This window comes from Chiloscyllium plagiosum, unplaced genomic scaffold (genome assembly GCF_037043375.1).
Source record: "Chiloscyllium plagiosum isolate Xiang-an unplaced genomic scaffold, Cpla_swu_hap1 HiC_scaffold_13, whole genome shotgun sequence".
Classification (NCBI taxonomy): domain Eukaryota; kingdom Metazoa; phylum Chordata; class Chondrichthyes; order Orectolobiformes; family Hemiscylliidae; genus Chiloscyllium; species Chiloscyllium plagiosum.
Window position 1 is genome coordinate 7,472,724 of NW_028270151.1, and position 25,584 is coordinate 7,498,307.

The 25,584-nt window shown below is 41.4% G+C and overlaps 1 protein-coding gene across 1 annotated transcript in view; it reads left to right on the forward strand.

The window, feature by feature from the left end:
* The window catches only part of LOC122556212 (U2 snRNP-associated SURP motif-containing protein), a 32,123-nt gene extending 7,524 nt beyond the window's left edge, over nucleotides 1-24,599 (forward strand). Inside the window, exons 2-8 of the mRNA XM_087993924.1 lie at nucleotides 246-341; nucleotides 676-742; nucleotides 3,795-3,975; nucleotides 4,068-4,178; nucleotides 7,108-7,235; nucleotides 10,222-10,386; nucleotides 18,668-24,599. Of these exons, the coding sequence (XP_087850050.1) occupies nucleotides 246-341; nucleotides 676-742; nucleotides 3,795-3,975; nucleotides 4,068-4,178; nucleotides 7,108-7,235; nucleotides 10,222-10,386; nucleotides 18,668-18,806 (887 nt within the window). The 3' untranslated portion in view covers nucleotides 18,807-24,599. The remainder of the gene's footprint in view (nucleotides 1-245; nucleotides 342-675; nucleotides 743-3,794; nucleotides 3,976-4,067; nucleotides 4,179-7,107; nucleotides 7,236-10,221; nucleotides 10,387-18,667) is intronic.
* Nucleotides 24,600-25,584: the final 985 nt, after the last annotated feature.

Consider the following 25,584-nt stretch of genomic DNA (forward strand, 5'->3'; position numbering starts at 1 on the left):
TTCTTCACAAATGTTGCTTAGGCTATTTTTCCTTAATTTAGACAAATGATTGATAAACACCTAAATTGCCCATTAACTAACGCAAATTCTGATCATCCTGATTTATGTCAGTTTTAATTCCACTAGTGAAGTCAAGTTAACTCTGAAGCAACTTTAGTTTTCGAGGAAGAAGTGATTCAGACAATCTCTCATCTAATATTGAGACTTGGGTGATAAAACCAAGTGTTTCTCTGTCTCTCTGTTAGTTGATGGACCTGAAGACCCCAAGAAGTTTCAGTCAGTATTTAAAGTTGCTCCATCAAAATGGGAAGCAGTAGATGAAGCAGCGTTAGAATCACAAGGTAAGTTGCAAAGGAACCCCGAGGTGATGACTCAGTGTTTTTCTACAGCTTGATGAAAATTTTATGCAGTACAAACCATGTTATGAAACCTCTCGTCCAAATTGTAATGTTGAACTTGTTCCTCGATTGATCTTGGGATAAATGACTTAAACTTGGGAGTAGATCCTAATTTTTGTCCAATCCTTTAAAGTCTTTAAGTCTAAGTAAATAAGATTTTTTTGCTAATAGTTGAATGCTTTTGGCAGGTAGTTTTACTACATGTTAAATTATTCGAAGTTAATGAAATAAGTTAATTGATTGTTACTGGAATGAGTAATAAACATACTTCTTGCAGCTGTTACAACTTCAAAATGGGAGCTCTTTGACCAACCGACTGAATCAGAAGAGGATGAACAGCCAGTGTACGTTGATATTCTAACTTACAATAATGAGCAAACATTAGAATTAGGAAGTGATTAACTCATGAATGATTCATGAAAAAAATGTCATTAGTAAAACAAACTAGGTATTTTGTATGTATTGTCTATTGCATTTATGCTGCAAATGTTGGTTTTATTTAGGCTGTGGCATCAAACCAAAGGAGAAACCCATAAATGGGATGATACTGTAATGCTCAGTACAGAAATTGGGAGGTCATGTTGCGGCTGTGCAGGACATCCCAATTTCTGTGGCTCAGTGGTTAGCACTGCTGCCTCGCAGCGCCAGGGACCCGAGTTCGAATCCAGCCTCGGGCGACTGTGTGTGGAGTTTGCACATTCTGCCCGTGTCTGCGTGGGTTTTCTCCTGGTGCTCCCGTTTCCTCCCAAAATTCAAAACATAGAGTCGTAGAGGTGTACAGCATGGAAACAAACTCTTCAGTCCAACTAGTCCATGCTGACCAGATATCCTAACCCAATCTTGTCCCACCTGCCAGCAATCAGCCCATATCCCTCCAACCCCTTGCTATTCGTATACCCATCCAGATGCCTCTTAAATGTTGCAATTGTATTAGCCTCCACCACTTTCTCTAGCAGCTCATTCCATACACGTACCACCCTCTGCGTGAAAACGTTGCCCCTTGGGTCTCTTTTATATCTTTCCCCCCTCATCCTAAACCTATGCTGTCTAGTTCTGGACTCCCCCATTCCAGGGAAAAGACATTGTCTATTTATCCTATCCATGCCCCTCATGATTTTATAAACCTTTATAATGGCACCCCTCAGCCTCAGATGCTGCAGGGAAAACAACCCTAGCCTAGTCAACCTCTCCCTGTAGCTCAAATCCAACAACTCTGGCAACATCCTTGTAAATTTTTTCTGAACCCTTTCAAGTTTCACAACATCTTTCCAATAGGAAGGAGACCAGAATTACATGCAATATTCCAACAGTGGCCTAACCAATGTCCTGCACAGCCGCAACATGACCTCCCAATTTCTGTACTCAGTACTCTGACCAATAAAGGAAAGCATACCAAACGCCGCCTTCACTATCTTATTTACCTGCGACTCCACTTTCAAGGAGCTATGAACCTGCACTCCGAGATCTCTTTGTTCAGCAACACTCCTTAGGACCTTACCATTAAGTGCATAAGTCCTGGTAAGATTTGCTTTCCCAAAATGCAGGACCTCACATTAATCTAAATTAAACTCCATCTGCCGCTTCTCAGCCCATTGCCCATCTGATCAAGATTCCATTGTAATCTGAGGTAACCTTCTTCACTGTCCACTGCACCTCCAACTTTGGTGTCATCTGCAAACTTATTAATTGTACCTCTTATGCTTGCATCCAAATTATTTATGTAAATGACAAAAAGTAGAGGACCCAGCACCTATCCTTGTGGAACTCCACTGGTCACAGGCCTCCAGTCTGTAAAACAACCCTCCACACCACCGTCTGTCTTCTATTTTTGAGCCAGTTCTATATCCAAATGGCTAGTTCTCCCTTTATTCCATGAGACCTAACCTTGCTAACCAGTCTCCCATGTGAAACCTTGTCAACGCCTTACTGAAATCCATATAGATCACATCTCCCACTCTGCCATCACTTTGTTACTTTTTCAAAAACTCAATCAAGTTCATGAGACATGATTTCCCACGCATAAAGCCACGTTGGCTATCCCTAATTAGTCCTTGCCTTTCCAAATACATATTCATCCTGTCCCTCAGGATTCCCTCCAACAACTTGCCCACCACTGAGGTCAGGCTCACTGATCTATAGTTCCCTGGCTTGTCCTTGCCACCTTTCTTCAACAGTGGCACCACGTTAGCCAACCTCCAGTCTTCTGGCACCTCACCTATGCCTATCGATGATACAAATATCTCAGTAAGAGGCTCAGCAATCACTTCCCTAGCTTCCCACCAAGTTCTGGGGTACACCTGATCAAGTCCTGGGGATTTATCCACTTTCATGCATTGCAAAACATCCAGCACTTCCTCCTCCGTAATATGGACACTTTTCAAGATGTCACCATCTACTTCCCTCCATTCTATATCTTCCATGTCCTTTTCCACAGTAAATACTGATGCAAACTACTCATTTAGTATCTGCCCCATCCCTTGCGGGTCCACACATAGGCCGCCTTGTGGATCTTTGGGGGGGCCCTATTCTCTCCCTAGTTATCCTTTTGTCCTTGTATTTTTAAAAACCCTTTGGATTCTCCTTAACTCTATTTACCAAAGCTATCTCATGTCCCCTTTTTGCCCTCCTGAAAGTATACTCCAACTGCCTTTATACTCTTCTAAGGATTCACTCGATCTATTCTGCCTATACCTGACATGTGTTTCCTTCGTTTTCTTAACCAGACCCTCAATTTCTTTAATCATCCAGCATTCCCTATACCTACCAGCCTTTCCTTTCACCCTGACAGGAATATACTTTTTCTGGACTCTCGTTACCTCATTTCTGAAGGCTTCCCATTTTCTAGTCATCCCTTTACCTGTGAACATCTGCTTTTGAAAGATCTTGTCTAATATTGTCAAAATTGGCCTTTCTCCAATTTAGAACTTCAAATTTTAGATCATGTGCAGGTTAGATGAATTGGCCGTGCAAAATTGCCCATAGTGTTCAGGGATATGTAGGTCAGGTGCATTAGTCAGGGGTAAATATAAGGTAGGGGAATGGGTCTGGGTGGGTTACTCTCCGGAGGTTCGGTGTGGACCTGTTCAGCCAAAGGGCCTGTGTCCAAACTGTAGGGATTCTAATTATAATTCTTTAAAAAAAAAATGTCCTTTGGGAATCTAGATACACATCTACTGGGTCCCCGTTGTCCACTGTTTTCATAATGTCTTCATAGAATTCCAAAAGATTAGTTAAGCATGACCTGTCCTTCATGAACCCATGCTGTGTCTGCCCAGCGGGACAATTTCTATCCAAATGCCTTGCTATTTCTTCCTTGATAATAGTAAAGTACGTTCTTTGTTTTTCGGTGAATCAAGATTTATTCTACTATAAGACTGACATGTTTGTAATTAACAGAGACAGTACATTAAAGGGAAGTGATGATGAAGAAGATGATGATGATATTGATGATCAGATACGGTCAGAGGAACTGCTTTATTTTTCTAACCCGGTTAAAGAAGAATCACTGGAATCTAAACCAGTTCTCAAGTATTCAGAAATGACTGAAGAAAAGCGAGCAAAGCTTCGAGAAATAGAGGTACAGATATTCTTTGTTGCAGTGTTTTCAGCAAAATCCTTCTGGGTTGTTTGTGTAAATATGTTTGTATGTAAAAATACTTCTCTTTTCAGCTTAAAGTAATGAAGTTCCAAGATGAGTTGGAATCTGGGAAGAGGTTAAAAAAGGCAGGTCAGACCATGCAAGAACAAGTGGAACATTATAGAGACAAACTACTTCAGAGGGTGAGAACAGCATATTCTCATTAACTTGAGTTAAATAGATTTTGTTTCTTATTGCTTCATTTGATTGAGTTTGATTTGTCTCTCTGGTAAGACTGTTACTAAACTAATGAGTGTAATTATAATTGTAAATCGTGAGGTTGCCAGTTTGCTGATATTATAGCATCTGTAAGGATCATTTCATTTGCAGATTGATCTGTTACCTTTTCATATCTGCAAAGTATTTGTATTGCACAATTGGCACTTATGAAAATGTAATCTATTTCTGTCCTGTAACCCATAAAATAACAATTACTATCAGCAGATTTGATTCCATTGAGATTTAATCATGTTTTGCATTCAGTAGAAATTCATTTGGTAGGCATAATACTGCAAAGCATGATTTAACATGTTGCTGCTTTTCTCCCATACACTTAAAATCATAGAGGTATACAGAGTGGTTACATCTTTTGCCCCGACTCATCCATGCTGACCAGATATTCTCAATAAATCTACTCCCAGTATTTGGCCCATATTCCCCCTGTACCCTTCCTATTCGTATACTCATCCAGATGCCTTTTAAATGTTGTGATTGTACCAGCCTCTGACTTCCTCTGGCAGTTCAATCCAGACACACTCCACCTGTGTGAAAAAATTGCCCCTTATGTCTTTTTTAAATCTTTCTCCTCTCACCTTAAACCTATGCCCTCTAGTTTTGGACTCCCTCCCCTGGGAAAATTACCTTGGCCATTCACACTCTTGTCCCTCCACTGTCTATGAAATGGTTCTTTTCAGCCAAGTCCAAAGTGGCTGGATGAGAGAGAGAGAGAGTGAGTGAGAGAACTCTTGCACCTGTAACCGGCCAGCTGCAAAGCAACATTGGTGGAAGCAATTTGCATGATTGTATTCCCCAAGCCTCCCTATCCATATCACTTATGACTTAATATCTCATCCAGTGGCCGTTGGCGATTGAACTAAACTCCTTCTCAAAAAGTGGGTATAAAATGAACTTGTGCATTGCAAGTCAGTTAGTTCAAAATTGACTGTAGTCGCAATTGGAATCAATAATGTGGAAAGTAATGAACCATTTGGCAAACACAGGGCTAGTAAAGGTGAGCTAATACTGATTTGTCAAGATCAAATTAAACCTGTGCACTCTACCTTTGGACTCCCCTACCCTGGAGAAAAGACCTTGTCTATTCATCTTATCCATGCCCCTCGTGATTTTCTAAATCTCTATACGGTCACCCCTTACCCTCCGGCACTTCAGGGAAAATAGTCCCAGTGTACTCAACTCTCCCTATAAACTCAAACCCTTCTACTCTGGCAACATCCTTGTAAATTTTTCATGAACCCTTTCAAGTTTGACATCTTTCCTATAGTAAGGAGACCAGAATTGAACACAGTATTCCAAAGGTGGCCTAACCGATGTCCTGTACAGCCGCAACGTGACCTCCCAACTGCTGTGCTCAATGCACTGACCAATAAAGGCAAGCGTGCCAAATGCTGCCTTCACTACCCTGTCTACCTGTACCTTCATTTTCAAGGAACTATAAATCTGGCCCCCCTCCAAGGTCTCTTGGCTTGGCAGTATTCCCCAGGACCTTACCATTCAGTGTCTAAGTTCTGCCCTGATTTTCCTTTGGATCAGAGAACGTTTGGCAGATTTTGTTTATGATAAAAGGTTTAGGTAGAATGAGATTTTCCAGTGGTTAAATGGTTGATCATACAAAGTGATTGACCAGAGTCAGAGGTAGCGTGAGGATCTCCATTAGAGAATTGTATAATTATTGTAAAGAGGAAAACAAAAAATTTCATGGCTAAGAGGGAGAAATGGGACTAATTGATTTGTTCTTTGAAAAATCTGGCACGGGCTTGATGGACTGAATGACCACTACCTGTGCTGTTCTGTTGTTCTATGTTTTAGTAGAGCCCATTCCTACAATGCTGAGATCTCTGTGTAGAGCAATCAGGAGAAGAATGCCCTGACTGACATTTTATTTCCCTACTTGGCGTAACACAAACTTTAACGTCTTTGTTATTGTCCTCATCCTTTGGGGTTCAGTGCCTCATGTCCTGTTCTCTGGGCCAGCAACTTCCCGTTTAAGTGCCAAGCCAGCAATTTACAGCCTTGGAAGACATATTTACAGTATAATGTAAGGCACACATTAAGAACTGGAGAATCCTTTGGTCAGGTCATAGAGATGTACAGCATGGAAACCGACCCTTCGGTCGAACCCGTCCATGCCGACCAGATATCCCAACCCAATCTAGTCCCACCTGCCAGCACCCGGCCCATATCCCTCCAAACCCTTCCTATTCATATACCCATCCAAATGCCTCTTAAATGTTGCAATTGTACCAGCCTCCACCACATCCTCTGGCAGCTCATTCCATACACGTACCGCCCTCTGCGTGAAAATGTTGCCCCTTAGGTCTCTTTTATATCTTTCCCCTCTCACCCTAAACCTATGCCCTCTAGTTCTGGACTGCTGGACCTCAGGGAAAAGACTTTGCCTATTTATCCTATCCAGGTCCTCTTGATATAGAATGGCATCTCTCAAGACATTGCTGGGATGACAGCGCAGCAACCTGTTCCAGGAAAAGCTAGTTACAGAAACAGATGTAAGCATCTGCTTCATTTATCACTAAATGTGGGAAAGCATCTTAAGATTTGAGCTGGCAACTGATAACGCAGCAGAGAATGGGGAATTTTTTTTTTCTATACCTGAGTGACTTGCTGCATAAATATTGCTGAACAATTGGGGAAGTTGGTATTTGTTATAGGTCCAAAATGAAACATTTAATGTTTTAATATCTTAATAAGAAATCCTTTACTGTTCCAAAATTTGTCGAAAGGAGTGATTTCTTTGAGGTGCAGTTATGTTTTAAACCATTTGCTTTGTTTCACGATTGAGACTTGAACTTCAGTTATATTTTAACTTGCATTTAGGAGAAGGAGAAAGAACTGGAAAGAGAACGTGACAAAAAGGACAAAGAGAAAGAAGTGATTAAATCAGAGTACCGTATAAAAGAATGTAAAGAAAAAGAAAGCTCCTCCTCCCCTTCAAGCAAAGAAAGGTATTGTTTTCATTCCCAGTTGCAGTTTAAAGCTTAAGTTATCTAGTCACATGCCATTTTAATTTTGTTTTTCCTTTTCCCTTGGAATGTGGACAATGTTGGCAAGTGCATGTTTCATCCTCAACCTGTAGTTACTGAGATATTAGTGGGTGGGCACTGCTGTGAACCTTTCTGTTCCCTATAGCTAAGGGATGTTCAAGAAATATGAAGTTTAATCATAGAGGATGGCTTTGATGTGGATGGGTTGAGATATTCATGGCTATCTCTGTTCAATGTAAGAATCACTCACTTCTGTGTTAAACCTGACTAGCTTTGCAAGTTGTGTAATTAAGTTGTGCAAGTGCCCTAACAACACTTAAGAAGCTTGACACTATCCAGGACAATGAAGCCTGCGTAATTGGCACTGCATCCATAAGCATCCACTCCTTACACCACCTATATTCGGTAGCAGCAGTGTGTACTATCTACAAGATGCGCTGCAGAAATTCACCAAAGATCCTCAGACAGCACCTTCCAAACCCACAACCACTTCCATCTAGAAGGGTAAGAGCAGCAGATACATGGGAACATCTTCAAGTTCCCTTCCAAGCCACTTGTGAGTATATCACCATTCCTTCACTGTCGCTAGGTCAAAATCCTGGAATTCCCTTCCCATTGGCATTGTAGGTCAACCCACAGCAGGTGAATTGCAGCAGTTCAAGAGGCAGCTCACCACCATGGGTCTCAAGGGTGACTCGGGCCCAGAAAATGACACCCACATCCCACAAAAGAATAAATAAAAAATAATATTCAAACCATAAATAAGACTAACAAGTTTTAGTTACATAAGCTTTGCAATTCAAATATATATAGAATGTACTTAATGATTTTGACTTCAAGCAGTAATCAGTGCTTCTGAGGTATTTGTCAAAATATTTGTGCAATTGAAATTAATAGTTGGCCATTTGTTTTTTGTGTCTCAATGTTTTTTTGAGGCAGGAAAATTTTTTTCAGTAGAGGAGAATTAATAATTTTTCAAAGTGATCTACTGTATTTGTATTCTAACAAACGGAAGATCTCTGCAGGGCAAGCAACATGCAAGAAATGCTAAAATCCTCTGATTCCCATTTCTAAAGGCAGCAATACTCTTGGTGACCCACAGGATGCAATTGGGATAATCACAGAATTGATACTGTTTAATATATGGCATCAGTAATAATTATCAGTAATAATTAGCCAAAATTGAACTAATAGAGAGAATTCATAATAGAGAGAATTATGAGAAATAGAAGGAGTCTATATACTACCTGCCGATGTTTGCTCTGTCATTCATTACAATTGGGGCTAATTGTGTGTTTTGACTCCACTTTCCCACCCACTTCTTGCATCCCTTGGTTCCATGAGAATGTGAAAATATGTCCATTCCAGCCTTAAACATATTTAACATAGTGCATCCAGAATCCTCTGTAGACTCTCAACCCTCTGCACGAGTAAATTTCACTTTTCTCACTCCCAAATGATTGGCCTATGTTTTAGATTCTAACCAGTGGAAATAATCATTCAGCATCGGTCTTGCTGAGCTCCTTCAGATTCCTGTAAGTTTCAGTGAGAACCCAATTTACACAGTCCTTGAACATCAGATGACCCACTCACCCAAAGGGCCAATGTACTGAATCTTTGTGACATCCCTTCCAGTGCAAGTACATCTTTTCTTAAGTAAAGATCAAAACTGCAGACAATTTTCTAGATACGGCCTCCCAAAGACCTGTACAATTGATCTTAGTCCTGTTGTCCAGTAGCTTTGCAATGAAGGGTGGTGTTTCAGTTGTTTTCCTAATTACTGTATTTCGTGCTGACATTTGAATTCTTTGCTTGAGGATATTCAAGTTTTTTTGAATGTAATGTTTATAAGTCTCACACCTTATTCTCTGGGTTTCTCTGTTATTTCCCTTTGGGTCCTTCATGTTTCGGGATCCTGGCTTGTATTAACTATCAAACACCCATTCATTGAGATGCTGTATATGTCTAACAGCCTATAAATAGAACTAACAGCTGAATAGCTCCCTGTGCTGTATAACTTATTAATTATTTATGCAGATCACATCACTGCCTCTTCTGATCAACCAAATTCAGAAAGTAATCTCTCTAAAAAGAATACCTGGATACTTAACGAGATAATTCTATACATGTTGGATGAATTACTTAATTGTTGACGATTGGTCTGATTTGAGAATTGTCATTCAGTGCAATTAAATTAAGCTAAAACATTGAAAGTAAGAATATGTAATAGATATTTGAGTATTCCTGAAAGAGTATCATGCCTCTTAGACAAAAGCAGTGGGCTTTCTCACATTTATCTTGAACAATGTGCATGACTCTCACTTGCTCAGATAAACCTCATTTCTCATAGCAATCCTAATAACAGTGAAACTTTTTATTTCTGCTATCTGTGTCTTTTAAAAATAATTTCATGGTATGTGGACATGTCTGTCAGGGCCAGTATTTGTCGCCTATCCCTAATTATCCTGAAAGTGAGTGGCTTGCTTTGCCATTTTGAGGGCAGTTAAAAGCCTGGAGGTCTGTGATGCTATTTTGACCAAGCCAGGTAAGAATGATAGATGTTCTTCGCTAAAGGACCTCAGTGAACAATATAGGTTTTTAAAACCATCAATACTTCTTCATTACGGAGACTAGTTTTAAACTTTCGGATTTTTAAAAATTTAATTTCAGTGCTAACAGCTGTTGTGGCGGGGGGGGGGTGCATGGTAACTCAATGGTTAGCACTGCAGCATCAGCGCTGGGGATGAGAGTTTGATTCCCCCTCAGGCAATTGTCTGTTTGCACACTCTCTCCACGTCTGCGAGGGTTTCTTCCAGGTTTTCTGGTTTCCAGAGATTACCATGGACCACTATCCCTTCCAATTAGAGTTATTATTGTTTGATATGATCCTGTGATACTGTAGCTTATGGTTTCAGATTCTAATTCTGGTCATGTAATGTTTTGATAGAAAAAGGAAACACAGTACATCTGTCAGTCCGACTCGTATTGCCAGGCGTGTGAAGTCGCCATCACCGCGTTCAGAATGGTCAGAAAGATCACGTACCAAAGACAGTCCCCACACCAGGTCAACACACAAAAACACACCTAGGGATACAAATAAGAAGTCCAAAAGGTATGTCATATACTACATCCCATTATTGTGTGCTGCTTTGTGATTGTTCTTATTTGTTGAAGTGCTGAATGTAGAAACTGAGATTGTATCCCCTTCCCTACTTTGCTCCCCTACCCCCACCTCTTTCCTAAAATAGCAGATAAAGACAATTGCTCCCCTGTGATTTGCTGGGTCAGGTGGCAGTACATTATATGAACTCTCAGCTATCAATTTGATTTCCACAGAAATCAGAAATGTTCTGGAAATGGATCTCAAAGATATAGAGTAATAGAGATGTACAGCCACAGAAACAGACCCTTTAGTCCAGCTCGTCTATACCGACCAGGTATCCCAATCCAATCTCGTCCCACCTGCCAGCATCCAGCCCATATCCCTCCAAACCTTTCCTATTCATATACCCATCCAGATGCCTTTTAAATGTTGCTATCGTACAAGCTTCCACCACCACCTCTGGCAGCTCATTCCATACACATTCCACCCTCTGTGTGAAAAGGTTGTCCCTCGGGTCTCTTTTATGTATTTCCTATCTCACCCTAAACCTATGCCCCCACACCAGGGAAAGGACTTTCTCTATTCACGCTATCCATTAGATTAGATTACTTACAGTGTGGAAACAGGCCCTTCGGCCCAACAAGTCCACACCAACCTGCCGAAGCGCAACCTGCCCAGACCCATTCCCCTACATTTACCCCTTCACCTAACACTAAAGGCAATTTAGCGTGGTCAATTCACCTAACCTGCACATTTTTTTGGACTGTGGGAGGAAACCGGAGCACCCGGAGGAAACCCACGCAGACACTGGGAGAATGTGCAAACTCCACACAGAGAGTCGCCTGAAGCGGGAAATGAACCGGGGTCTCTGGTGTTGTGAGGCAGCAGTGCTAACCACTGAGCCACCGTGCCACCCACTAATGCCCCTCATGATTTCATAAACCTCTATATGGTTACCCCTCAGCCTCCAATGGTCCAGGGAAAACAGCCTTAGCCTATTCAATCTCTCCCAATAGTTCAAATCCTGCAACCCCGGCAACATCCTTGTAAATCTTTTTTGAACCCTTTCACATTTCACAACATCTTTCCAATAGGAAGAAGACCAGATTTGCACGCAATATTCCAACAACGGCCTAACCAATGTCGTGTATAGCCACAGCATGACCTCCCAACTCCGATACTCAATACCCTGACCAATAAAGGAAAGCATACCAAACGCCGCCTTCACTATCCTATCTACCTGTGACTCCACTTTCAAGAAGCTATGAACCCACACTCCAAGGTCTCTTTGTTCCGCAACACTCTCTCGGACCTTACCATTGTGTATAAGTCCGACTAAGATTTGCTTTCCAAAAATCCAGCACCTCACATTTATCGAAATTAACCTCCATCTGACAATTATCAGCCCATTGGCCCATCTGGTCAAGATCCTGTTGTAATCTGAGGTAACCTTCTTCGCTGTCCACTACACCTCCAACTTTGGTGTCATCTGCAAACTTACTAACTGTACCTCTTATGCTCGCATCCAAATCATTTAAATAAATAACAAAATTTAATGTAGCAAGCACCAATCCTTGTGGCATTCCACTGGTGATAGCCCTCCACTCTGAAATACAACCCTCTGCCTTCTACCTTTGAGCCAGTGCTGTATCCAAATGGCTACTCTGCCTGTATTCCATGAGATCTAACTTTGCTAACCATTCTCCCATGGGGAACCTTGTCGAACCCCTTACTGACGTCCATATAGATCACATCCACCCCTCTGCCCTCATCAATCCTCTTTGTTACTTCTTCAAAAAACTTGATCAAGTTTGTGTGACATGATTTTATGTATTTTAAAAATCTTCAGAGCCCATTTAACTGAATTTGACTTGAACTAATGGCCCCAATTGTAAACAAACTGTCATGAAGCATTCAGATTTAAAAATCTTCAGTAATAAATTTAGATTTCTACATGTTTAGTCACTGTAAATATGTTGCTCTAATTGTGTGTAGCAGTTTTGCTCACTTATTTCCTTTGTGTATTTGCCACACTGTTGCACAATTTTCCTTTGGTTTATCTCTGTTCCCATTCTCTGCTGAGTATATTAATTTCTTATTGGATTTTGGGTACATGGTGCCTCAACTCTGCCACATAGCCTGCGGAGGAGTGTGAGCAAACTATTCTACAGTAGAGTGTCACACTAATCCCAATCCAGTCTTTGTGCATACTTTCAGTAGCGGTAATGGAGGGGGCTGAAACATCTACAGAGAGGGGAAAGCATTGGCCTAGCCGTACTATCGTAAGACTGTTAATCCAGAGACCCGGTAATGTTCAGGGGACTCAGGTTCAAATCCCACAGGTGGTGGAATTTAATTTCATTAACGTTTGGAATTAAGAGTCTAATGATGACCCTGAATCCGTTGTCGATTATTAGGAAAAGGCCATCTGGTTCACTAATGCCCTTTAGGGAAAGAAGTCTGGCATCCTTACCTGATCTGGACTACATGTGACTCTGGACCCACAGCAATGTGGTTGAGTCTTAACTTCCCTCTGGGCAATTAGGGATGAGCAATAAATGCTAGACATGCCAGAGATGTCCTCTTCCCATGAATGAATAAAGGATCTGCACTACATTATTTGGGTGTGTAATTATTTCCATTTTTAATTGTAAAGTACAGTCCGGTTATTTGAAAAACAATTGGATGAAAACTAGCTCTTTTTTATTAGAAAACTTCACTGTTTGAACCATTTGCTCGTTTTTGTCTGCTTGGAATATGCTACCCAAAATTGTTTGGAAGCAGCTGTGTTAAAAGACTGGTAGTTAGGTTATCTTGACAGTATCTTCAACTATATCCACAATGGCACAAGTAATTCCAATTCACTTGAGTAATTTTAAGTAACCAGACATTTTAAAAATGGCACATAGGTCTAGTTCTGGAGTCCGCACTCGTTTCATGCACTGTACAAGTTGGATGTGTAAAATCTGGAAAAACAGTTCTTTCGCACAGAACATTGGTTTATAAAATATTACAATGTCAGAGCTTTTCATTTTGCAGTCATCAGGACCTAAATTAAAAAAAAATACAAGCTTTGATAAGGAACATCAATTTATACAGCATGAAAAGAGGGTTTTGGTTGGTTGCATCGTGGTTAGCGTGCAGCAGGACCTGTTAATTGTTACGCTTTGCTAGCTGATTAACTTCAGACCATGAGGTTGGTCAGGGCATTGCGACGGGGAATGCAGCAGAGCTTGGCAAACTGAAATTACCCTTTCTCAGTGAAAAAGGTGCATTATATGCACAAGTTCCTTTTATGTACATGTGAATAAATGTAAATTCTAAATGTACAATTCTGAAGGGGGTGATGGAGCAGTGAGGTGTAAATGTGCACACATTCAGGGTGGCAGGACAGGTGGGGACAGCAGTAAATCAAGCATATGTTCTCGACTTTATTAATAGAGGTGTAGAGTGCAAGAGCAAGGCAGTGTCGTGGAGCTGGTACCGTTGCTATTGTGTACACCTGTCAGCACATTCTTGAAAAGTTTGCAGAAACAATTTACAAGCAAGTTTCAAGGTATGAGCAACTTCAGCTGTGAAGTTAGATTGAAGCAATTGGGATGGTGTTTCCTCAAGAGAGGAGGGCTGAGAGGAGATTTGAAAGGTTTTGAAAATCATGAGTGGGCTGCACAGAATAAATGGAGTGAAGCTATTTCTGCTAGTTAAAGAAACAAGAATGAGAGAGCATGGATTTTAAATGATGTGCAAACAAACCGAGAGTGATATGAAACAAAACCTTTTCGTAAAGCAGGTAGTCTGGAAATATGACGGAAGCAGGTTCAGTTGAGGCATTCGAGGGTATTGAATGTTTATTTGGATAGTGATGGTGTGAGGATTATGGGGAAAATTTATGAGATTGGCACAAGATAATAGAGCCAGTGCTGTGATGGACTGAATGGCCTCCTACACTGGAATAATTCTAGTACAATGAAGTGCACTGTGATACCTTGGTTTCACAGGCATGGACTGGTTGATTGCAGTCAGCCTGCTGCAGACAGTTGAAAGAATAGAATAGAAGTTTATTATCAAGTGTACTTCATGAAAAATACAGTGAAAAGTTGTGTAAGTTACCTTACCACAGCATCTACAATGACAGAGGTCATACATATAATATTTCTTTTCTGAAAAATAAAATTAAGATAAAGTTCATCACGTTCTATTAACGGCTCTTGGACTTGCGGAAAGCCGATTAAGGAACGATAGGATACACTGAAGATGCAGCTGGGATAAGACCTGGACCACTGGAATACTGGGCCGGAAGCCTCTATCGAAGAAAACTGCCATGCCAGGCCAAGAATGCCACTCCTGGACAAGACCACCTGCCAAACTGCTGGAATACCTGGAAGCCAAAGACAAGGACAACTTCCACACGGGGAAGAGACCTCCATGATGGACAAGATCATCACGCTTTGCCAAGACCGCCATTTCTTCGGGCGCCCAGGCCTTTCCATGGACCTGGAACTTCAGCCTAGCTGGTGCATCCAGGCCCGGGGAGTCAGCCTGAGCATGCTCCTTGCTTGCAAAGAAACCTCGGGCTGGTGTGGAGACGTGTCCACCTTGTCCTGGTGTTGCTGCCACCAAAGGCCTCCTCCTTTGCCTGCCACTCTCCAAAAATATATTTTGAAGCAGTGAAGTTTACAGGCTCACCTTCCGGGGCAATGGATACTTAGGCTGAATGGACCCTTTGGCCAAACCAATGGCAAGTCTGAGTAGCCTGCTGGTGTCCCTAGTCTGTGCTGTGTGGTTAGGGAGCAAGATCCATGGAGTGTGTAAAACCTGAAGGGCAGGTGATGGAAACACTGAGCCTGGATTGGGTGAGGCAGGGCCTGGGGTAGGACCGGTGTCAGGTAGAGACTGAATTTGAGGTGGGGACCAGAACTGGGCAGGAGTGGGATTGGCTCTGCTCCTGGTGTGGAGGTAGAGGTTGGTGCTGGAGGCTGAGTCTGGTATGCCGGTCCGGTCCTCTCTCTCTCTGGGGATGGAGGAGTAGGGAGCTGGGGTCAGGGCTCACTTTCTCTCTCACTGTCACTCACAGGGTGGAGGTAGGGTGGGGAAGAGTTTGGGTCTCCTCTCTGTCTCAAGGGGTTTTGGGGTGGGGGTTCTGGTCTCTCACTCTTGCTCGCTTGCTCCCTCCCTCAGTCATTGGGGGAATGTGGAAGGAGAGAATATGGGTTTCTCCTACCCTTCTTTAGAGGGGTGGGGTGATGTGGTCAGGTCCCCAGTCCTCCTCTCCCCCTGGGGTATCAGGGTCTCCTCTCTCTCTGAGGCTTGGGGAAAGGGACTCTCTCTGGTCAAACAAAGGAACCCCTTGTGTACATGCAATATGTAGATTATACACTTGCTGCATTTGACTGTACAGCTGCATCAAAGAAATTCTTTACCCATTTTGTCCTGAGCTCAAATTGACCATTGGAAAAGAATAATTAAACCAGTTACCTTTTCTCTGTTGAGAAATCTGCCAGGAGACGCTCTCCCCTGCTAACTGCCACAAGGTATATTCAGTAAACATACTGATTCCTACAGTTCCACGTGCTACAAGATCAAACCTATTGGCAACTTTATAAATAGTCTTCTGCTAATCATCAGTTAGTGTATTGAGCACTCGTAGAACATTGGCATTGCCAGCTGGCCAGTATTTATTGCCCAACTCTAGTTGCCCTTGGAAATGTGGTGCATTGAACTGCTGCACTCCACATTGAGAGAATTCCAGGATTTTGATCCAGTGACAGTAAAGGAGTGGCAATATATTTGCAATTCAGGGTGATGAGTGGCTTGGGAGGGAACATGCAGGTGGTGGTGTTCCTATGTATCTGCTGCTCTTGACCTAGATGGAAGTGATCATGGGTTTGGAAGATGCTGTCTGAGGATCTTTGGCGAATGTCTGAAGTGCATCCTTTTATATTGTACACTGCTCCCGCTGAGTGTTGATGGTGGAGGGAGTGGATGTTTGTAGATGTGGTGCCAATCAAGCAGGCTGCATTGTGTTGTTGAGGTTGCACTCATCCAGGCAAGTGAGGAGTATTCCATCACACTCCTCATTTGTGCCTTGTAGGTGGTGGATGGGCTTGGTGAGTCAGCAGGTGAGTTACCCAGTGCAGTATTCCTCGCCTTTGACCTGCTTTTGTAGCCTGTGTTTGTGGGGGATCCAGTTGAGCTTCCGGTCAATGGCAACCCCAAGGATGTTGAGCCACCATGGTTGCAGTGCACCTCACAAAGCCTTAGAAGGGGAATGTCTTTCAAAAATGTGAACGTTGGGCATAGTCTCCAGTGCTACGGACGACTCAGCTATTGGGAATATTTAGTAAATAGTCCAGAGTTTTCTAAGAATTACACCAGAAATCATTTTAAGATGCAGTCCACATCGCAGAGATAACGTCTCCTAGAAGTTACATATATTCATACACATGACCCTGTTTTGAGCTGTTACACCTTTTTCATTGAGAAAGGGCAAGAGATTGCTACTGGATCAGTGGTGCTGGAGGAGCACAGCAATTCAGGCAGCATCCGAGGACAGGCAAAATCGACGTTTCGGGCAAAAGCCCTTCATCAGGAATAAAGGCAGAGAGACTGAAGCGTGGAGAGATAAGCTAGAGGAGGGTGGGGGTGGGGATAGAGTGGCATAGAGTACAATAGGTCAGTGGGGAAGGAGATGAAGGTGATAGGTCAGGGAGGAGAGGGTGGAGTGGATAGGTGGAAAAGGAGCTAGGCAGGTCGGACAAGTCCAGACACGTCAGGGGATCGTAATGCTAGAGGTTAGAAACTAGGATGAGGTGGGGGAAGGGGAAATGAGGAAACTGTTGAAATCCACATTGATGCCCTGGGGTTGAAGTGTTCCGAGGCGGAAGATGAGGCGTTCTTCTTCCATGCGTCTGGTGGTGAGGGAGCGGCGGTGGAGGAGGCCCAGGACCTCCATATCCTCGGCAGAGTGGGAGGGGGAGTTGAAATGTTGAGCCACGGGGCGATTTGGTTGGTTGGTGCGGGTGTCTCGGAGATGTTCCCTAAAGCGCTCTGCTAGGACCTCCTCCACCGCCGCTCCCTCACCACCAGACCTAGCAGAGCGCTTTAGGGAACATCTCCGAGACACCCGCACCAACCAACCAAATCGCCCCGTGGCTCAACATTTCAACTCCCCCTCCCACTCTGCCGAGGATATGGAGGTCCTGGGCCTCCTCCACCGCCGCTCACTCACCACCAGACGCATGGAAGAAGAACGCCTCATCTTCCGCCTCGGAACACTTCAACCCCAGGGCATCAATGTGGATTTCAACAGTTTCCTCATTTCCCCTTCCCCCACCTCATCCTAGTTTCTAACCTCTAGCATTACGATCCCCTGACGTGTCTGGACTTGTCCGACCTGCCTAGCTCCTTTTCCACCTATCCACTCCACCCTCTCCTCCCTGACCTATCACCTTCATCTCCTTCCCCACTGACCTATTGTACTCTATGCCACTCTATCCCCACCCCCACCCTCCTCTAGCTTATCTCTCCACGCTTCAGTCTCTCTGCCTTTATTCCTGATGAAGGGCTTTTGCCCGAAACGTCGATTTTGCCTGTCCTCGGATGCTGCCTGAATTGCTGTGCTCTTCCAGCACCACTGATCCAGAATCTGGTTTCCAGCATCTGCAGTCATTGTTTTTACCTAATAGATTGCTACTGTCTGCTGCATTCCCCATGGCAATGTGTTGTGCAGTCAGAGTCTACCAGTTGGTCATTGGCTAGATTGACAATTAACAGTTCCTGAAGTATTACTATGCTGGCCATGACGTAACCAATCAGCAGCCTCTCTGCTGCATAAATTAGTGCTCTCCTTCTCAACTTGAGTTCTTCCCTCCTAGTCCTGACGAATGGAGGGTGAAAAGCCTTGTCTCAGTGTTTCTTTCCAGCTGTTTGGAAACACCTGAAATCTAGCATGTGCTTCATCACAAAGGTGCCATCATTTAGATATTGTACCTGAATACCTTTAAACTTGTTGAATTTGCTGCATTAAAATTAATCCAGCCTCTGTCTTTGTCCAACTCCTTTTAAAACTTATTAATTTTACTGAGTTTTCTGATACATCCTAATTTCTTCTTGAGCTAAAATTTGTTGTTTGGTTTTGTTTCTGTACTGATTTGCAACATTACAGATGTGAAATAAATGCAAGTATATAACACACTGTGCTGTGCTTGTGCACAGTTCTGCATTTCGACTCATATGTACAGTAGATATGTAATGGTCAATCATATGATTTTTTTTTTACAATTCTGTGTAGATCTCGTTCTGGTTCAAGGACGCCGAAACGGTCCAAAAGATCTCGATCTAGGACACCCAGAAAATCTTCCAAAAAATCAAGATCTCAGTCCAGATCCCCACATCGATCACACAAGAAATCCAAGAAGAGCAAACACTAGTGAACTGTCCATAACTTTTTTCTGTAATTTTAGTTTTGTCCTGTGCCTGAACAAACTGTTGAGGAATATCATTCCTGGCTTTTTTTTTGAATGCACATATATTCATTATGAATATTCAACTCCAGTCAATCTGTGTGCTTTTTTGTATATGAAAAAGAAATTGACTTCTCTAGTGCTATGGCTTCATCATCCCCTAAACTCCCTGTTTGTAGATTGTGTAAAAACAAATCCCCCTTTTATGTTAGACTTTTCATGAGGATCCTTGTATGTCTCTTCCACCAGCAGTAGCAGTGTTGTATTTGCGGAGGTGTATGAGGAAGCCTGAAGCAGAGTGTTATCCTTTTGTAATTTTTAACATTCAATGAGAGTTGAATAAAAATCAGTACAGAAAGTTACATAATTTCTTGTTTTATAATAAAGTAAATGCAATAATGTTTGAATAACTCAACTGTGGATATTTTGAAGCTCAGTTTGCCTCACTACTCCATAATGTAGAGTGTATTTACATCAGTGGGGCATCTAGCCTGGAACAGGTTATCTTGTTTTCTCATCTATGCTACATTTTAAAATTGCATACAAATCTGCAATCTTGTGTGGCTGAGTGGACACAGTAAATGTTTCGAGTTGCATCTTGGTTAAAGTATCTCAACTGAATGTTTAGTCTGCAAATTTGAACTCCAAATCCTTGTAAACTAAAGTGGCTAATATCTGTTTCCTTTTTAAACAAGGCACCTATAGTCAGAACAACCTGGCTAGAAATGAGTGATGAGGAGTCCAATGGTTAGAAATTCCAGGATTTACCCAGAATTCTCGAAGAACTGGATCACATGACAGGAAGTGAATGCTTCCCAAACATTTGGCACAAGCATCATTTCAAGCATCTGGTGCCATTCTAAGATGCTAGCCATTGCTAAGCCAGGGAAGCCACTCAACTTGTGTGTAACTACCACCTCATCACCCTGTCCCTGTAACATGCAAGTCCTGTAACGTCATAGGAAGCAGTTCAGCTTTGTCTTGTCCTGAACTTGTGACACATTGTGATGGGCAAGCGTACTGCTGAAACTCTTCATTAGCATTTGCTGTGTGGAAACCCGACATCTACGTCAACTCTACAATCAGTAACTTGATAGGACTGTGCAGCATTGCTCAAAGCATCTCCAACAACTGACTCCCAGAGATCAGTGGTTGTACTGGATATGTTCAATATGATAGATCTCTCGAAAGTTACAGCTCTTCACATATGCTGACCATCCTGGGAAGCCACAGTCCAGCAAAGAAGTTCAGGATATTGGGAAAACACTCATTGAAGATCTATGTTCTCTGGAATTCTAATTCAGAAAATGGAGACTTCAACCAAACGCTGCCAAGACTGTAATTTCAGTCTTCTACCTGAGCAGTTCGAACGCCAGGGAAGAACATTGAGGCCAACCATGCTGTTGTGATCGAATGCCAAAGTATGTTGGTGTCACTGATGTTGACCCACCAGCAATACATCCAGAACACCAGAGTCAACATGAAAATGTATTTCTTCTGGAAATTGGCAGGTACCGTCTGGAGCAGCAAAGCCAACACATTACACAGTTTCACTCACCATGTCTACCCAACAGCAGAGTACTGCTGTTCACTTTGGTTTCAGGAACTGTCACACAAATACGTGTAGATAGAACATTGAGACTAAGCGCTGCTCTAGTGGCCTCCTGTGCTAGCGCATATTGAATTTCCTGATGCCTATCCACCTCAAAATTCACCATCAATTGGCATCTAATGAAACATTTCAATTGATACAGGACCTGGAAAAAATAACCCATGCACTTGTCTGAAATCTCTCAATCCTTGCTGAAACTTATTCCACGTTCCACAAGTATAATGACAGCCCCCACCTGGTAGTACGGCAAGCTTCAACAATCTGTGGAAAAACTTCGCAACCTTCAGCTGCTTGAGGGCTGGCTATTTGCTCGACAACTGGCTCAAGGTGTGACTGTGTGCACAAGTCAAGCCATCATCCAAGTGTTGAACATCTGTATCAAGAGATCCCATTCTTGATGGCATCCCAACCACTCAGACTATCAACTGAAGCTGCTGACTAGATCGTTAAACGTTGACATCGAGCTATTAAAAGCTTCCCAACTGCATGGAGAAAGAAAAGGTGTTGCAGGAGGAATAAATACACTGCTGATGTTTTTTGAGCAGTATTGCAAAAGACCCCAAATCTTTAATGTGTGTAAAGGAAAAAACAACTACTCAAAATCTGAGGCAGCTCTCTTCCAAAGCTGCTTTACCCTTTTATGATGCTGACAAAGTTGTGTACTTTGAATATTTTTGTTTTAATGCATTAAGGGTTCTTAATTTTATGTAATTTTATGCAATGTGCTGTCATTTTTAAAATAATTTTCCTTGTTTAAAAATCACCTTGAATTTTCAACATGAAAACCTTTTAAGTTCTTTGGGCCTATGTGAGATATGCATATTTCTGTTAATTAAATCCATTTCCTCGTAAATCAAGAACTAGATGGATTATGATACTGTGTGAATGTAACATCCCATGTCAAAACCTGTTGAAGTGTTTTACACTGAACATTTTTTTAAATCAGAAACCGAAGTTGCTGGAAAGGCTCAGCAGGTCTGGCAGCATCTTTGGAGAGAAATCAGTTAATGTTTCAGTGACCCTCAGAACTACTGTTTTTATAATTGCTGTGAATTAGAAATGGGTAACGTTCCGAAAACAATGATTTATTTGGCTCCAGCCCAGTGAATTTAATATTTGTGGTGGTGTGCCTTTGCACTTAAGTTACAATTTCACTTTAAAGCTGCTGAAAGCTTGTGTTTTCAACATTGCGGTAGGTAATTGGTTCGGCTTAATCAGTTCTGTTGATTAGTCCTTTGCTATTTACCTTGACTGCCCCCTGGTTACCTGTAAATGAGAGAAGTTTGTGGTAGATGACCTTCAAATCTCAAGGTGGTTTCCAAGCACTTGCTTCGTGGCTTTTACTTTGGAAACACATTAGTCAATTCTTATTGTGAATATATACAGTTAGTGGAAAGGACTTGGGTGCAGCGGTAGTTGCAAACTCCACTCGTTTTGAAGGTGTCATAACACGTTCAAAGAGATTATTTTAAAAATACTTTTCTGTTTTGCAGTTTCTGGGCTAATTTCAGAATGCATTTGAAATATAAATGGCAGCTGTATCAAAATGAATTTTTTATTTGCTGGGTTTCATTTATTTTTGATCCATTTGAATGTCTGCACATGCCATTGGAAAGTGGGTCTACCTGTATGTAGATTTTTCAGTACCATTCTTTTTATGGTAGGCAGATGAGTGTCGCCTGAGTTTCTTTAACGGTGGAGAAACCTAAATTACTTCTGTCCCAACACAGCTCAGATCAGTTAACAATATGGAACTTTGTAATTACTCACCAATATCCTACAATTCTGTTTCACTGATGTAACCCTGTAGTTCTGTTGTTTTACTTTGTCAGAGTTGAAGTGTTTGACTTTAGAAAAATGCATTCACTATTTAAACAAGATAGTGTTATTATATTCCCAACTATACATACAATGCCAAGGCAGTGAAAGATATCTTAATGAAAACAGACTCACTTGTTTTCTCCTCTGGTTTTGAAATTTATAATTTATATGAATGCATTTTGATAGAGCCATTACTTAGGAAGAAAAGCCAGCTATATGCTCTGTACATTTATTATGCATGTATTAAAACTGAGGGGCTGGTCCTCCAAGAGAGACTAATCACCTTTGTCCCTACTGGATAGTCAGTCCAAATTATGGATGAAAGCGTGAATAACTCTTCCTTGCCTACAGTGGCTGTGACCGGAACTTTTCAAAAACATTGTAGAAGTTCCTACCTTGTACTGTGCAGTCACCTTTTTACATGCTGTTATCCCATATATTGATGTATAAATGTCTACTTTGTACTTCCCTGTTCATTTGTTCTACGTGCAAGTTGGGATCTTTTGAAAATGGTGCTCTATTATAGAGTTAAGTTGAATTTGCATTATCAATTTTAGTGCCTTCTGTTATTAGCCTTGATGGTATGTATTAACAAGCAAATTTATAGTTATTCAGCTGAGAACGATTACACACACACAAACATGCAGCAATGAAAGATTTTTAAAAAGAACTGTTTCAGAGGAACTGCTCCTGAGTTGGAGGATATTCAACTTCTAATATTAGAGGTATTTATGCCATGTAGAGGATAACTGACAGAAGAACATTCTATTAAAGCCTTAACTGAGTAGTCTTTTTACATTTCTGTTTGGCATATAAGAGGGTCTGATTCCAAAGCCGTATACCTCTGTGCTATTGCCCGTGTCAGCTGATCTGTTAGTGTGACCTTGTTCGCAATGATTCTGGTGCTCTCTTGACCAGTTGTATATAGTTGCAAATTGTACTTATAAAATATTCCTTTTTTTTTAATGTATAGTATTTATCCTCTGCCCTTTGAAACATGAAAATACTCAAAGTTTACCATTTGAAATTGTTATCTAGGGAAGTCAACAGTATTTGGAGAGCGTGGGATTTCGCTGAGGATCTTGTATATTTGGACTTCTCATGCATTGGGAAATGAACTGGGTATGGTGATTCTGGAATTTATCACCACTAGATGGTGTTATTATATTCCTTACTGTAGATATAGTACCAAGGCAGTGAAAGTTGCTGAGGTTTAATAGGGTGAAGGTTTGAATGTTTTGACTAGGATTTGAATTGAATTGAATTTATTGTCATGTGTACCAAGGCACAGTGAAAAGCTTTGTCTTGCGAGCAATACAGGCAGATCACAGAGTTAAGTAGGATAGATAAATAAATAATCGGTAAACAGCGGCAAAAACAAAAATGCAGGTACAGGTGAATGTTAACAGTTTGAGAGTCCATTCAGTATTCTAACAACAGTAGGGTAGAAACTGTTAGGAAACCGGCTGGTGCGTGTGTTCAGGCTTCTGTACCTTCTCCCCGAAGGTAGAGGTTGTCGAAAATTTGACTTGTTGGTGAATTCTTCATGCAGATAGTGGAAGATATGGACCCTAGAGCACTGAGTTGGGTTTCCAGTTCTGACAGCCTAATAAATTATGCACAGGTTGGAAACTGGGAAAATAACGAATTTGGTGCTTTGTCATTTTCTCCTTTTTGCATGCACTCACACACACTCAGTAGCAGTTCAAGTGTTTACATTTTTAAGAAGGTACTAATTGAAATCTGCATTCAAAATTAACTTAAGTTTAAATTTGAATGCTGAAAGACATTCCTCTTAATGCACTTTCTGAAATGTGTAATTCAAAGCCAAAAATAGCCATATATCGAATAATTTTCATCCTTTATAAACATTAAGACTTTGCGGCAAAGCTGAGGTCTTCAATTAAAAACATGATGAAAGATGATCAGTGGTTAAATCTAATCAGTTGTGTAGTATTTAAAAAAGTGAAGCTTGTTTTGGATATTACAATTTTTAATTACTAGGGTCAAGGGAAGTATTTCTTTTACTTTGGAAGAATTATTGATTAAATGGGTTCATGAACCAAATGTGACACTAACACTTTTACAACCAATGAGGAAAGGCATTCTCTTTCTAAATGCTGATGTAGGAATTCTCCAGTTTCTTTTTTTAACATTGTCAATTTCCATTAATGTGTTCTTTGAAAGATGTGTAAGGGATATAAGATTAGTGGACAAAGTGCCATCCCAAGACTTCCAATAATATATAGATGTATATTTAGGATTGTTACAAGGCAGTAATGTATTGGAGTTCAGTGGATCTTAATAAATTGCACAAGCTTTACTACCATTATGCTTTGTGATATTATTAGGCATCTATTATCCTACACATAATATACTGTCATGCAAACAAAAGATTGGAGATCATATGAAATGGACGGAGGCAATCATTTGGCCTCTTGAACCTTCTCCACCATTCAACATGGTTGTGGAAGAAAATAATCTGGTGTACATTACATTTAAGGAAAGCTAGAAGTGAATTCCTAAGGTGTGTGGTTTGGCTTTTAACGAACATTGCCCATTAGTTCAGGAATTTGTGACGTGAATGTAAAAATGATTTGAATGTAAAGCTTAAAACGGTTAGTCTGAATGAGAAAATTTGTCAGTTGGTTAAACCCAACTGTTCTGTAGGAAGGTGGAAACAGACCCAGTGAAACCATCTCAGCAGTTTGCACATTTCTACTGAAGTGGTTTTATCCAGCTAATATAGTTGTATGAAACACCCAGTTCTTTTTGGAGGGTGCAAACAAATTTGTAGAATTTAGTTTGAGATTCAGTACTACTTTTATTCATGAGATTTAGAGTTGCTGGCCAGCCCAGCATTTTATTGCCCATCCCTGATTGTCCAGAAGGCAGTTAAGTCAATCACATTGTTTTGGGTCTTGGGTTGCATGTAGACCAGACGAGGTCAGGGTGGCAATTTCCTTCCCTAAAGGACAACCCAGATGGGTTTTTAGATAATTGACAATTTTATTGTCATCATTAGACTCCTCATTCCAGATTTTTGTCATAATGCTCAAGACTATGCGCCAAATGCTGAAAATGGGTGATTAATGTAGCTCGGCCAGGCCAGACTCGATGGGCTAAAGGCCCTGTTCTATGTTGTATGACTTTGAATTCAAATCCTACCATCTGACCATATTTCGCAGTATTCTTTAGGTAAGAGCACCAAGGTAAGCTATATATGAAGGTAAGATACAAGTCTGTGATCTTTCTGAATAATAGATGAATACTCAAAATGTTGAATAGTCTTCATTTATGTTTAATAGGTGG